Below are 15,135 nucleotides of genomic sequence, written 5' to 3' on the forward strand. Positions count from 1 at the left end.
TATTTATGGATATATATTGAATAGTATTTGTATATCGTTTGATATCCCTTGTATATTCCTTGTACATATGCACGGAATATCCCTTTAGCCTACTATAGCCCATAATAGTTCATTCTCTTATTGGACAAAGGACCAGGCGCCAGGGGACCAGCCCCTGGCGTCAAGTTCAAAGGTACCGACAAGACATGTCCGTACTAGCCCCGGCTCCGCTCAGGGATACGGCTACCGAAATGAGAGTGGCACTATTTGTTCACCGTGCATATAAATATGGCGCAAGTAAATGTAGAAGTCCCTTACCCTTCTTCCCAACTTAGTAACAGAACGTGAAGCCTCACCCACGATACGACGTGCGGTGAAGTATGGCCTGTTTGGCCTTAGAATAGCATTGAGACCTCGTGCGAATTAATAACTGAATTGTCAGAGTTTGGCACTGTACCGTCGAGTGCGACGTATTTCTATCAAGTAATAATAGTCTATCGTGTATGGTGCATCGTGCGGTTAGAGTTCTAAAGTGACCAGCATCTCCAACGCGTCCTCGTGTTATCTAGAGTCTTATCCAGGTTGGGCCGACCACATGGCGCTTTCATCCGAGGAGATCTAGGCGAGGACCGAGGGACATGTACACTGGATTACCTACCCGACGACTGCTGAGCCCTATGCGGCTGGAATATATATTTGCTTTGGTACTGTGATTGGTGGAGCGGATAATCGCCGACGCCTGTGAGTGTTGGATTTACCCCCGAGAGGAGTCAAGTTGAGTCGGCGCTCAGAGAGACTGAGGTCGCCTAGCTTCTTCTTCATTGTGGAGCTACAGCCTACAAGAGAACCAAGGTGTATTCATCTGCGGATCAAGAGTCTATTGCACTGTCTTCTGTACTTGAAGTCTCCATAGATATCGTTGACCAGACGGTCTACTACCGACGGCTCTCCTACCCCCCCTACCGGCTTACAACCGGGAGGACCCCCTCCAGAATATCCCGCTATATCATTAAGTGTACCATAGATGTAATTCCCTAAGAGCCAGGTTGTATACTTGCTTCCTGCGTAACCAGAGATTGGACATTCAGTGTTGATTTGCCTACGAGTACTCATTTGCCTTACAAGTGCATTCAAATGATAAATGTAAGATAAATATTCTATGTACCTTTTGCTCCATTAAATATTTGATTATTACCTTTGACTGGAACCGATTTCATTGTGGAAAGTGTTCATCATATTTAGATATCGTGTACTGTATGGCCAGTAGTTAAAGTACATAAAGCGGTAGTGGTTTAATGATACCATACTTATAAATACAGTCAGGGAATTGTACCCCTCAGTTACAGGTACAGTCTATGTTGGGTAACCTGGCGTAAAATCCTCTCTTGGCCTCCTGTTATTGATATATGGATGTTGTATGTAGTTGGGGGTTGGGGAAATTACGACATCCAACACTGCGTTTTGCTCCACGCTCCAATGTGGGTCTCAAATTGCGGTACAAATCAAGGAGAATGTGTCTCGGGTAGCGGACTTTACTTAATATTATTATGTTCTCTCTGCAATTAGACTGCCCCTCATTCATTCATTCCTTCCTATCTGCTATCTCTGAAAACAGTTCCCCGCGGAGCGCAGTCAGTGCACCAGTATTCCGATAACGCTATATATAAACCATGCCGCATTCATTCGGAAAGAAAGACCTATTCCAAATGCTATATTTATAGGGTTTGACAATAATTACACTAATGTCGCTATTTTACAATGAACTATAATGAATTACGGATCATATGAACACGTCAGTGTTGAAAGTAATCTAATGCATGAAAGTCCTTCTCATGGTGCGTGCAGTCTTCATATTCTACCGCTGGGCGCCAGGTACACACGGTCTGAACGCACAAAGCACACGTTCAAATTGATAAGTCCTACACTTTGCTTAGAAATGATCGTACGCACGGGTTACGCACATATCTGTGCGTACGCATCATTGATAAATGAGGGCCCTGAACTGCAGAAAGAGCACTATGTACATATTTAACATGTTCTCAGTGTTGAGACAACAACCCCTTGTTCTAAGAACAATCCAAACGCAGGAGAAGGCCATTTTCACAATAACAGCCCTTTTTAAAGATGTTTTTTTTCTTTGCCTATTCCAGTTACAACAGAGAGGCCGGTCCAAGTGAGGGTGGTGAAAGTGAAGAAGTCAGACAAAGGCGACTTCTACAAGCGACAGATGGCCTGGGAACTTCGAGATCTTGCAGAAGTGGACGCCAAAGATGCAAGCAAGGTTAGCAAGATACTTTGCCCCCCCTGAGATGGTAGTTACCAGAGATTATCGGGCATGTGTCACCTACCGTCTAAACAACTTTTTAACGGATGGTAAATCGGTGTCTGTACTGCCTCCAATATGGCACGAGGGGCAGGGCGTTGCACAGTTTAAATTACTTGATTATCCGGCTTATACAATGGCTTTTCAGTGGAAAACATAATTCTGAAAACATCTATTGCACATATTGGTTTTGATAAGTTGTTAATTTCTGGTAGGAGTTATACTGTTTCCATACAGTACAGACTAATACCTGGAAAACAATTACTCCAACCCATCCATTCCTATGCAATGGAATGGTCTGGACTCCGCTCCAGAAAATAGTCAGGTTTGCATTGTGGAACACTTCGAAAAACCTAAATGATGTAATATAATGCAGGACCTCTTTAGGGGGGTCTTTATTCGGCATGCAACGAACTGGACATGCAATTGGAGCGGCACATACACACCGGGATACACACACACACACATGCATTGTCTTTCCTCAGTCGCCGATGCGATTGAGTCTCTGCGCTTGACCCATCCCGTCGTCCTTCCCCCCATGGGCAGCCGGGAGCAGATAGGGCGTCAACGTGAGCCGCGCCCCGGGGACCAATCCAAGTGCTCCTGTCCGTCTTCGTCAAGGACACCACAGCGTTAGCGATCTGTTGTTGTGCATGTTTTTCCATTGGGTTTATCTTATCGGGGGGGAAACCCTTGCTAGCACGGGGAGAACATGCAAACTCCACACAGAAAGGCCTGGGAGATACCCCACCTGGGTACCTGGCATCATGGAAACCTGGTCCCCAAGCGGGAATCGAACCCTGGACCTTCTTGCTGTGAGGTGACAGTGTTAACCACTACACCACCGTGCCGCACCATGTCTCGACAGCTTTATGAATAATGCCCACCTCTCAGCCAATCACAATTGAGTATTCAAACCAGCCGTTGTATAAAGTGTTGCAAATCACAGTAACCGTTTACCAAGATTTTCTAAATAGTTAACTTTCATTCTCTCTTTGTCAATGACTCATGCTTTAAGTGTTCTTTTGTTATCAACTTCCTCTCTTAATTCTCACATATTCTCTATGCTTTACTATTCTCATGGTTCAGGAAAACCCTGAGTTTGACCTTCACTTTGAGAAGGTGTACCGGTGGGTGGCCAGCAGCACGGCTGAGAAGAACTCCTTCATTTCCTATATTTGGAAGCTGAACCAGCGCTATTTGAGGAAGAAGGTGGAGTTTGTGAATGTCAGTTCCCAGTTATTGGAAGGTATGGAGTCACTTTGTCCTCTTAGCTGCCCTGTGAAAGTGCACGATTTGACTACATTTGCATGCCTTTTTCTTCTCTTGAAAACTCCTCCTGTATTGTTTGTTTTTGGCTGAGTAATTATTCCTTTTATTTACTTTCGAAATGTAAATATTGACTGGCTTTAGCTTTTTTTTCACCTTTCATATATAATTGTCTTGATAAATTAACAGATGGGGGGGGGGGGCTATGTGTGTTAGAGGTTCCCAAAGTCGTGGTCGCAACCCACAGGAGGGTCGCGAGCCGCCGCGGGGGGGGGGGGGGGGGGGGAATCGCCAGATGATTTAAAAAAAAAATCAAAAATCAAATTTTTTTTTTTTTTGCAGTCAGGCCACTGAACTTAGAAGCAGGCCAGGACTAGTTGCAGCAGCGCAATAGTTAGAGATAACCTAGGTGGGGAACAACCAGGAGATCACTGCAACTCACACAAGTTGGAGAACTATCTCTCTCTCTCTCTCTCTCTCTCTTGCTCTCACACACACACACAAAAGGAGCCGCATGTGATTGGTGGAGGCCCAATCACATTGACACATGCTAGCCTGTAATAATCCCCCCCAGAAAAATCTACTTTGCATTTGATATATTGCAAATATATGCCATCACACACACTGGCATTTAACACTTTCTCTGCCAAGGACGCCTAAACTCGTCATTCCCCGCCATGCTCATTCTGCCAATGACGCCGTAACACGTCATTGAGATCAGTATTTCAAAAATCTGTGATCGCAATCATATTTCTCCCCCGGAGACTTGAGATCTATTGTTGATCCCCTCTCAACTCTCCAACGGTTCAAGAGCGCCATCTGGTGGCCGATCGGCGGATCGCCCAAACCGTAAACGGAAACTGGTGCTCATTCCAATTCGGTCCGATCACTCGCTAATAGTCCCGGGACTCGAGCTTGACACAATGGATAGCAATCCGTTACCAATAACTCGATAAACAACATGATTTGGACGTATATACTATTATACAACCTGGAGATGGATCGCATATTTCAACATCCCATAATAGGAATATTTTTGCTCCACGCTCATTGCCCAACGCTACGAGGAAGCTACGGTGAGTTTCAGCGTTTTTTTTAACGTGTTCGATACAAACTGCTCTAATGATCATATCACCCACACTAGATGAATCATCTAACGTTGGCCACGGAATTATAAACGACCCCCCCCCCCCCATCCGGTCAACATCAGATGATAAGTAGTAACTTCTAGAAGCACGTCCATTTGAAATTTTTTATCTCGCGCCGATCGCTATCAAACTGTATACAATCATCAATTTAATGCATTTAGGGCTATAAATCACGTTCTGCAGAAAGCTGCAGAAAACGATAAAAACATACTTATACTTTAGACCGCATTTTAGTATGAATATGTGAATGAAAAAGTATAACGTTTCTACACCCTGAACAATAGATACTTGATGTTGAATGGGCCATAGTAATGTCAATTTAGCAATACAATTTAAAAAGTTATAGCCCTGCAAAGAAGGGGAACTTCTCCATAGACAAATAGAGCTGGCAGAGGATGGTATAATGATGTACATAAGCCTGGCGAAGAAAGTGTTAAAGGATTAGAATTATAAAATTAATATGTGGTGTTATGATCAGGGCTGAAGTTGAATAAAATATTGTATTTTCAATCTGACATTACAATAAAACTGAAAATCCATCAAAATCAGTGTTGTTGCTAATCATACATATGCTAGCCTGTTTTTTAACAATAATTTGTGATGCCATCACAAACACTGGCATTTAAAGGGTACAAATAAAAAAATTCCTGCACCAGAATGCAGGAAATTATGTCTTTGTAACAAGAAATGTCCTGGTGGGGGACCCCCAGACCCCCTGCTTAAAAAGTGGCCAGACTGGGGCTATATTTTGCACTATATTTCCTGGCCTGAATGATTTCCCCAGTCCGGCCCTGGTTAAAAGCCTCCAATGCTTATTAGTGTGTGTGCGTTTGAACGTGTGCATGTTTCAACCATACATTTCCATTTATAAAAAAATAAAATAAAATGTATTATTATTTTTTACCTCTTATAATAGTGGGGGTCGCGGCTCTCTGACCCCGTTATTTTTGGGTCGCGGCCTGAAAAGTTTGGGAACCCCTGTGTTACTTCACTGTTGATCAAGGGGTTGGTTTATTAATGGCATGTGTAAGGGACCAAATAATGCTGCCTCTTCTTTGGATCCTGATGTGTGGCGTGACTTCCTGTGGCTAAACTCTTCTTTATTCTCACTCTTTTCTCTCAAACCTCTGGCCAGAACTTCCTAAAGCGGAAGGTTGGTAGGACTTCACTTTTTTCCCCCTTTCATCTCCTCTCCATCGTATTCTGTCAAAGTACCATTCTCATTATAGATTCACACATGGTTGAAAGCTGTCACTCTTCGGTGTGTGGATGCAATCAATTAGTTGACTTGAATTAGGCATGGGCATGATTAATTGATTATTATTTAAATGTCTTTATCGAATTCAAACGGATATTTAGCTCCAGCTTTGACAATATTGTTGTAATGTTTTTAATGCTTGTTTTATACCTACTTTTACAATAATTCAGTGGATCGTTTATTCAATTATGTTGTCCTTTTCTAACAGTTTTCCCTCTGCTACAACTTGGTACAGGGATTTTCCTTATTTCTTTGCATTTCAGAACCATTTTGACCATAGACCTCTCAAATGTTGTCATAAAAAATAAACGTCAAACTCCGGTTGCATTTTTGCCTTTGCCGATGATTGATGTTGTTCTCCATTCCCGTTTACCAGTAATTTTTTCCTTTTACGGTGCGTTTGGGGTGGATCCCTTATGCAATTTTTAAGAGCCACATTGCTAAATGTAAAGGGCTGGTTGTTGAGATTTTTTTTTACACCCACACTACCACAATGCAATGAAGCTGGTGACGTCGGGGGACCTGTGCTGCAATGCTAAGCTAGTTTTGGCTAGTGATTTTTTTGCCTTGAAATTAAAGATACCCTGCCTTATCAAAGAAAGAAATCGATATTAGAAAACCTTGTTTAAGCTAAAGAGCCTACAGTGTGAACGACGAGACGAAACGTGGGCTGATGATGATTTCATTTGGATGGGTGGAGAAGGACTCCCTTATTTGGGCAGAAGAATTACGTCAAACTTGAGAGGTCTATTTCCTCCATTGCCATTTGTCCCTTCATTAGAGTTGTAGAAGTGTGTCAGAATGAGCCATAGTGAATGGTCTTGTTGGGTAAGATTATTTTTGTGCAGGTAAGGCTGCACACATAGCAGCTGCTTCAAAACTATACATTTGTTGATCAATTATTCAAAAGGCTATCATAAAAGGACAGAAATAGATGATATACCTGTCCCTGCTGCCTGGAATCATTTTGCATTCATGAAATTGAAACCCCACTTGCAACAGTGGTCTTCTGCTCAGTTTCCTTTGATGGCCCTGTTGGCAAACAGTGTATCAAACAATGTGTGCACTTGACTGTATGAAATAGACTTCCGGATTGGATTGGATTAATTGATTGATGTGATAATGGCATAATTGTAATTCTGTGATAGTTGTAAAAATGCCCATCTCTTTCCCTGAATGAAGTTTTGTTGGGTTGGTTTCACGGTATGAAATGACATTACTTCATGAATGAAAGATGCTGTGTTCGTATCATGTATACGTCTTGAACTAAGGTTTGTTTTTGTGTGTTCATGCCTCATACATATACAGTCTTATTTGCCTATTGGTGTGTAACAGTTACTACTTCTCAATCACTCCGCTCCGTTTCTCTCGCTTGGGGATCAGAGTCTGTGCCGAGCGGCGAGAGCCAGAGCGTTGCCGGGGGCGATGAGGACGCTCTGGACGACTACCAGGAGCTGAACGCCCGCGAGGAACAGGATATAGAGGGCATGATGGAGGTGTGCGAGTACGCCATCTCCAATGCCGAGGCCTTCGCAGAAAAACTCTCCAGTGAGCTGCAGGTTCTAGACGGGGTGAGTGAGACGCAATTGACCTATCTCAAACCCCACTCAGGAGGATCAAGAACAGAGGGCGGAGCTTAAGATAGGTCAATTGATCCCTTATGCGCTCTCAGTAAATTTACTTGTGAATTCTACTGACATTTACTTTTACATTTGTAATTATGGAAAATATATATATATATACTGTATATATATAATTTTTCTTGAGTTGTTACCTCTCAATGAAATGGGTGAAAGACTATTTTGTGGACTGATATGTTTCTGTACTTATATAATAAAGCATTACATCACGCGCAGGAGTGGGTTATGAGAATTAGACCATGCCTAGGGGTGGTTGTACGCCTGCACGTGGTGTAAGTAAGGGATAATGTATGGCTACGAGGTCATTGTCGCAAAATAATTGACCGACACGGAGTTTAAAATACCGAGGCGCCGCGCCGAGTAGGCTATACATTATCCCGCTTATTACATGGCTAACTTACTAACAATATACCTAATTCATTTTACAAAATCGACAAGACGAGATCAAATGCACTGATTGAATGCAGGCGCAACCTTAACGTGACCGGTTGTAATTTTTTTCGTTGTCTTACTTTTTTTTGCCGGGGGGGACCATTCGTAATTTAAATCGAAATTAACGTCAAAGTCCTCAACACTGGCCATTGTGGATGTAACTTAAGCAGTAGTTTTGAAAAGTAGGCTATCGTCAGACTCACACACACTCCGCTGTCAGTGCGCGGCAGGTGTGTCTGATTGGCTGCACTGATGTGGGCTTGATTGCGAACAGCTGCGCACTGCGGTCATTATTGAAAAAACAGCGGTCATTATTGAAAAATAATGACCGCTGTCGGGGGGCTATTGACCAATCACAAGCAAGCATTTCGGCGAATGTGAAAACGCCATGTAATAATGGCTTTTATACAATGGCCGATGTCATCCAACCTTATTGCTATACAATAAACACATTAATTGAAGATTTATTGACAACCATCCGCAAAAAATGTAGTCCCAAACAAAAAAAAAAGTTGCCTCCATGTGGAAGCAGCTCGGAAGTGCATCCAACTGTTCTCAGTAAGACATCCAACAAACTAACACATCCAACTGTCTCTCAACTAAGACATCCAACAAACTAACACATCCAACTGTCTTTCAACTAAGACATCCAACAAACTAACACATCCAACTGTCTTTCAACTAAGACATCCAACAAACTAACACATCCAATTATTTTTTTTACCTACTTTCTATAGAACTTCATTCTTGGATGCTTCTATAGAAAGTAGGTAAAACAAACAAACAAAAGTTTTCTTTGCCCTATAGGGGAAAAAAGAAGTTTTCTTTGCCCTATAGGAGGGATTTTTTTTTTTTTTTTTTTTTTTTTTAAACCTACTTTCTATAGAAGCAGCTGGGAGGTGCGCTGTTTTAAGTGAGCGTGGATTATTGAATTGATTGATTGATTGATTGCTAATTTTATTACTGTCCGCCTTGTTTCCAACTGGTTAGGCTTGGCGACTCTTTCGAAGTCGCTCTCTTTCGAAGTTGGTTAGAGTTTGGAATCAGGGCTGGTGGTCTATCGCCCTGCTCTAAAGACAAACTCTAACCTTAACCAACTTCGAAAGAGAGCGATTTCGAAAGAGTCGCCAAGCTTAACCAGTTGGAAACAAGGCGGACAGTAATCAAATGTGCAATCAATCAATCAATTCGCGCAATTAAAATTTTGTTCCACAATGACCCACTAATTACATAATCCAACATTGTGTAAGAAACTAACACATTCGCCGTGACAGAATCGTTTTTGATTTATCCTATCAACATATCCATTCGTAACGTTTTCTGTCCGCCATCTTGCTTGCATTTCTAAAAACGCGCACGGTGGAGTGATAGTAATTCGGTTGTGGGCGGGTCCTGGGACCAAGAGTGTGGAGTTATGACAAATAACCATGTGTAACTTGACTGTTTCAGCCAATCAGAATCGAGAAATTTGCATGCCATTGTATAAAAATATTTAGGTAAAAGTAAAACAAAAGATTTAACTAAGAACATGGCTGTAAAATGTTCTTTCAGCCATCTCAGACAACGCAATTGACCTATCTCAAACCCCTCCCTATTTTCTTGATCTTCCAATCATGACTATCACTTTTGTGATTGGACGATCAAGATAGGAGGGCAGTGTTTGAGATAGATCAATTAATAATGTTGTAGGATTGCATTGTCCTTGCTTTGAGAGCTCATAAGTAGGGGTGTAACAGTACACAAATACCACGGTACGGTACGTGCCTCGGTTTTAAAGTCAAGGTTCGGTACGGGTTTTCGATACAGTGGGGGAAAGTTTCCACTGAATGTTCCACTCAGGGGTGATGTAGTGTGCAGTAACTAATTGTACTTGTAATGCTGTCAACGAATATTCTATATTGAAATAATAATAATAATAATTATATTAGATTGTGAAAAAAACAGCCCCGGTGGGCGGTCGTTAGTGGTTAACATACCGTTGTATTCGTTCGGTACACTACACAGCCGTTCGGTACGGTACGGTACACACTGAAATGGTTCGGTTCGGTACGGATACGTGTACCTTTACACCCCTACTCATAAGTCAAAACCGTGTTTATTTTGTAACTACACAGAAAACAAGCAGGACAATAAACTACAATTTAAACGAGTAAGGACTGAAGAATCAATGAACGCTTTCAAAAATGTTTTGCTACTACAAAATTGGGAGATAGTATATAAAGAGGATGACACTGATAAAGCATATGAAACATTCTTATCTATATTTAACTTACTATATCACAAACATTGTCCAATAAAAGAATATAGCAGTAAACATAAACACTCAGACAGCCCATGGATCACAAGGGGATTACAGAATGCATGTAAAAAGAAAAATACACTATATAGAGAATTTATAAAACATAGAACTAAAGAGGCAGAAAATACATATAAGAAATATAAAAACAAGTTGACTAATATTATGAGAAGATGTAAGAAGGATCATTATAGTAGAATATTAGATAACAACAAATATAATATTAAAGGTGTTTGGAAGATATTAAATGGTATTATCAGGAATGGATCAAGACAAATAAACTATCCTCAGTATTTTATGGAAAAGGATCAAACTATTAGCAATATGGATGATGTGGTTAACAACTTTAATACATTTTTTGTAAATATTGGACCAGAATTAGCGGGAAAAATCCCAGATCCAGTGACTCCTGAAGACATAAAAGACAATTACATTGAAAGAAATCCTAGTTCAATGTTTCTGGAAGCGGTAGATGAAAATGAAATTATAGAAACTACTAATAAATGTAAAAACAAGACATCTACAGACAGTAATGAAATAGATATGAAAATAGTAAAAAATGTCATTATTGGGATTTCAAAACCACTCACGCACATCTGCAATTTATCATTCAAAACTGGTCGATTTCCGAATAAAATGAAAATAGCAAAAGTCATACCTCTGTTCAAGACTGGAGATAAACACCACTTCACAAATTATAGGCCTGTTTCTCTACTTCCTCAGTTTTCAAAAATATTAGAAAAACTCTTCAACAACAGATTAGATAAATTCATTGATAAACATAATTTACTCACCGATAGCCAGTATGGATTCTGAACACACCGGTCAACATCACTAGCGTTAATAGAACTCATTGAAAAAATCACAAATTCCATAGATCAAAAAAAACATGTAGCTGGAGTATTCATTGACCTAAAAAAAAGCATTTGATACTATTAATCATGATATATTAATCAGGAAATTGGAGAGATATGGGATCAGGGGGGTAGTATTGGACTGGGTAAGAAGCTATCTAAAGAAAAGACAACAATTTGTGACAATGAGAGATTATAAATCTGAATGTTTGGACATTGCTTGTGGTGTCCCCCAGGGGTCAGTGTTGGGTCCAAAACTGTTCATCTTGTACATTAACGAGATATGTAAAGTATCCAATATATTTAAATGTATTTTATTTGCGGATGACACTAATCTTTTTTTTTCTGGTGAGAATGTCCAGCAGCTTTTAGAGGTCATCACATCTGAAATGAAGAAATTGAAGGAATGGTTTGATAGACAAATTATCATTGAACTTGAGCAAAACTAAAATTATGTTGTTTGGAAACTGTAGATTGGATACTCAGGTACAAGTTAAAATAAATGATGTGATTATTGAAAGAGTTTATGAAAATAAATTCCTAGGTGTAATAATAGACCATAAAATCTGTTGGAAACCTCACATAAAACATGTCCAATCTAAACTCTCACGAAGCATTTCAGTCATGAGTAAAGTAAAGCACATCCTGGATAGAAAATCACTCTACATTCTCTACTGTTCACTAGTTTTACCATATTTAAATTACTGTGCTGAAGTCTGGGGAAACAATTATAAGTCTACACTACAACCACTTTTTATACTCCAAAAAAGGGCCATAAGGATAGTTCACATTGCAGGTTATCGTGATCACACTAACATATTGTTTCTGGAGTCAAAGACATTGAAGTTAAATGATCTTGTGGAATTTAAAACGGCACAATTAATGTATAAAGCAAAAAGTCATGCACTTCCAAGAAACATTCAAGAATTGTTCTTTGATAGGGAGGGGGGTTATAATCTGAGGGGAGAACACAATTTAAAGGTGCTAAACGTACGCACTACCATGAGAAAACACTGCATCTCAATATGTGGAGTGAAACTGTGGAACAGTCTAAATGTGGTGCTAAAGCAATGTCCAAACATGAGACAATTCAAACTGATGTATAAGGAAATTATGTTCACAAGGTACAGGGATGAAGAAGGGACTTGATATTCACGGGTGTTTACATTTTTATTTTGTTTTCTATTTTATTTATTTTATACATATATAGTTTTTGTTTTTTGTTTTGCATATATATATATATCTTTTTTTTTCTTTTCTTTTCTTTTCTTTTTTATGTTTAAAATAGTACACTCATTTGAGTAGTGGAAAAGGGGTAGGATTAAATAAGTGTATACTTCTTCCTACTCCTTTTCGAACATGCAGATTGAGTTGTTTTTCTTTTTGTTATTGTTTGTTGTATTCATTGCATGTTCGAAATAAAGACTTCAAATCAAATCAAATCAAATCAAAATAAATAATCTAGATTTTCAGAATTCCAATTTTTAAAAGCACATTTTGGGCAGACCTTCCCTTTAGACAACACATTCTACTACAACACCTTACGCCCATGTCTCTATATACCACCTCATTGCCAGGCCAACATCCAGTCCATCATGGCGTCAGAGAAGCAGGTGAACATCCTGATGCAGCTGCTGGACGAGGCCCTGTCCGAGGTGGACACCATCGAGGGGAAGCTGAGCAGCTACGAGGAGATGCTCCAGAGTGTCAAGGAGCAGATGGACCAAATATCCCAGAGCAACCGCCTCATCCAGATCAGCAACACCAACAACGGCAAGCTGCTGGACGAGATCCAGTTCCTGGTGGTGAGGAACACACGGTGGAATCTGTATAAACCATGCTCTTTTGATGCATCTCGGGTCAACTTGTACTTTGTCACTGTAGTTTATATATGCAGTTGCTTCAAAAGCTGAAGATTTATTTTGTCTGATATTTACACAAATTCCCCCAAAATATGTACAGCTATAAAAAGTCTTTCCATATCCAGGGGGCGGCTACGTGGCGTAGTGGGCAAGGCGCTCGCCACGAATGCGGAGACGCTGGGCTCGCCTGTTCGAGCCCAGCTCCACATTGCTTTCAGTTTAGCTGGTCGTTCATACTAATACACATTGGCCGTATTAGGGGGTGGGAAACTGATGGGTGGGGATCGGGCGTTGTGGACAGCGACTCCTACAGGTCGGTTGGTGCGCTTGCGCAGTAGAATCAAGAAGTGTCGGGGGCAGCGTGAGCCTCCCACGCGTTACTCCTCGCCACTGAGAGATCGAGCTGCGCAGGTGAAAAGTACCGGAGGGGACTTGTGCTATGTATGACTTAGTCCACATTGCAGCCGGCTTGTGGGAGGCAAGAAACAGCGTTTGTGACAGGGGAGGGTTGAATTGGATGATACGAAATTGGGATGGAAGAAAATATAGAAAATGGGAGAAAAAGTGGATACAAAAAAAAAAGTCTTTCCATATCCTATACAATATCCATTTTGTATGATTTTAAGACTTGCAATATATGTCAATATATCACAAGTTGAGAAGGATCTATATAAATTAAGCTGAGGATCAATATAAATTAAGCTGAGGATCAATATAAATTAAGCTGATGATCAATATAGATGAAGCTGAGGATCAATATAGATGAAGCTGAGGATCAATATAAATGAAGCTGAAGATCAATATAAATGAAGGTCCTCTTCCTTGGCTCGCTTGGTGACTGTGTGTCTGCTCCTTCAGAACTACATGGACCTGTCTAAAGGGCACATCAGAGCCTTGCAGGACGGAGACCTCTCCTCACCCAAAGGCATCGAGGCCTGCATCAATGCCTCCGAGGCACTTCTGCAGTGCATGAACGTGGCTCTCAGACCAGGTGGGTTTCCTGTATCCGTCTTTCTCAAGCAGGGGTCGGGACACGTGTAGCTTAATCCCAGCGGAAGAGTCGCAGAACGCTTCCGCATTCTTCGCCGCACGCCAGTACGGTAATGCGCATTTCCTTTTCCTTCGCCCAGGCGAATGAGATCCCCGCTTGGTTCGCCGCTTTGGTTCATATTAATCACATATTAACACGCTTTGGTTCATATTAATCACATATTAACACGCTTTGGTTCATACTAACGCGCCATATTAGCACACATATATACACGCGATGGACGCAGCAGGCGATCATATTAATCACATTAACACGCTTTGGTTCATATTAATCACATATTAACGCTAACGCGCCATATTAGCACACATATATACACGCGATGGACGCAGGCGATCACTGCTACTGTTATTCAGCCGCGCCGAGGTACATGATTGATTGATATGTACTTTTCGCGACGCGATTCACTCGCTGTCAACTGTACTTTACATATTATGGAATACATGTATATTATCGCGACGCGATTCACTCGCTGTCAACTGTACTTTACATATTATCCAAACGAGGACAACGCAGCTGTCAACTGTACTTTACATATTATGGAATACATGTATATTATCGCGACGCGATTCACTCGCAACGCCATAATGTTATTTCCCTGTACATTTTAACGATAACACAACGCAGCTGTCAACTTTACTTTGTAACATTGTTTTTTCGGTCATTCATAAAATTGATTGAATGAAATTGATTGAATGAAAATAACAGATTGCAGAATGGGTACAATACAGTACGGCTCAATACACACAATTGTTAAGGGGATGCAGACCAGAGAAGTGAATTTCCTGTGAAAAAACATTTATGACAAATTTTACAAAGAAAGTATATTTAGATTTAAAGACTATTTTAATAGCTTTCTTTGAATACACGGTTTCTCTCCTGTGACGTACAAATGTTCAACAAAACCGCCAACATTGACTCAGCTAGACCTCTTTGTTATATCTGCAGCGCTGAATAACAGTAGCAGTGATCGCCTGCTGCGTCCATCGCGTGTATGTGATTAATATGATTAATATTGTAACTGAG

The 15,135-nt window shown here is 40.7% G+C and overlaps 1 protein-coding gene across 2 annotated transcripts in view; it reads left to right on the forward strand.

Annotated features, from left to right (window-relative positions):
* The window catches only part of exoc1 (exocyst complex component 1), a 67,325-nt gene that overhangs the window by 13,245 nt on the left and 38,945 nt on the right, over nucleotides 1-15,135 (forward strand). For both annotated transcript variants that reach the window (XM_084338090.1, XM_084338091.1), the window contains exons 3-7: nucleotides 2,130-2,260; nucleotides 3,392-3,551; nucleotides 7,361-7,548; nucleotides 12,777-13,004; nucleotides 13,920-14,052. In XM_084338090.1, the coding sequence (XP_084194216.1) occupies nucleotides 2,130-2,260; nucleotides 3,392-3,551; nucleotides 7,361-7,548; nucleotides 12,777-13,004; nucleotides 13,920-14,052 (840 nt within the window). The remainder of the gene's footprint in view (nucleotides 1-2,129; nucleotides 2,261-3,391; nucleotides 3,552-7,360; nucleotides 7,549-12,776; nucleotides 13,005-13,919; nucleotides 14,053-15,135) is intronic.

The sequence above is a fragment of the Notolepis coatsorum genome, assembly GCF_963971535.1.
Source record: "Notolepis coatsorum genome assembly, chromosome: 2".
NCBI lineage: Eukaryota > Metazoa > Chordata > Actinopteri > Aulopiformes > Paralepididae > Notolepis > Notolepis coatsorum.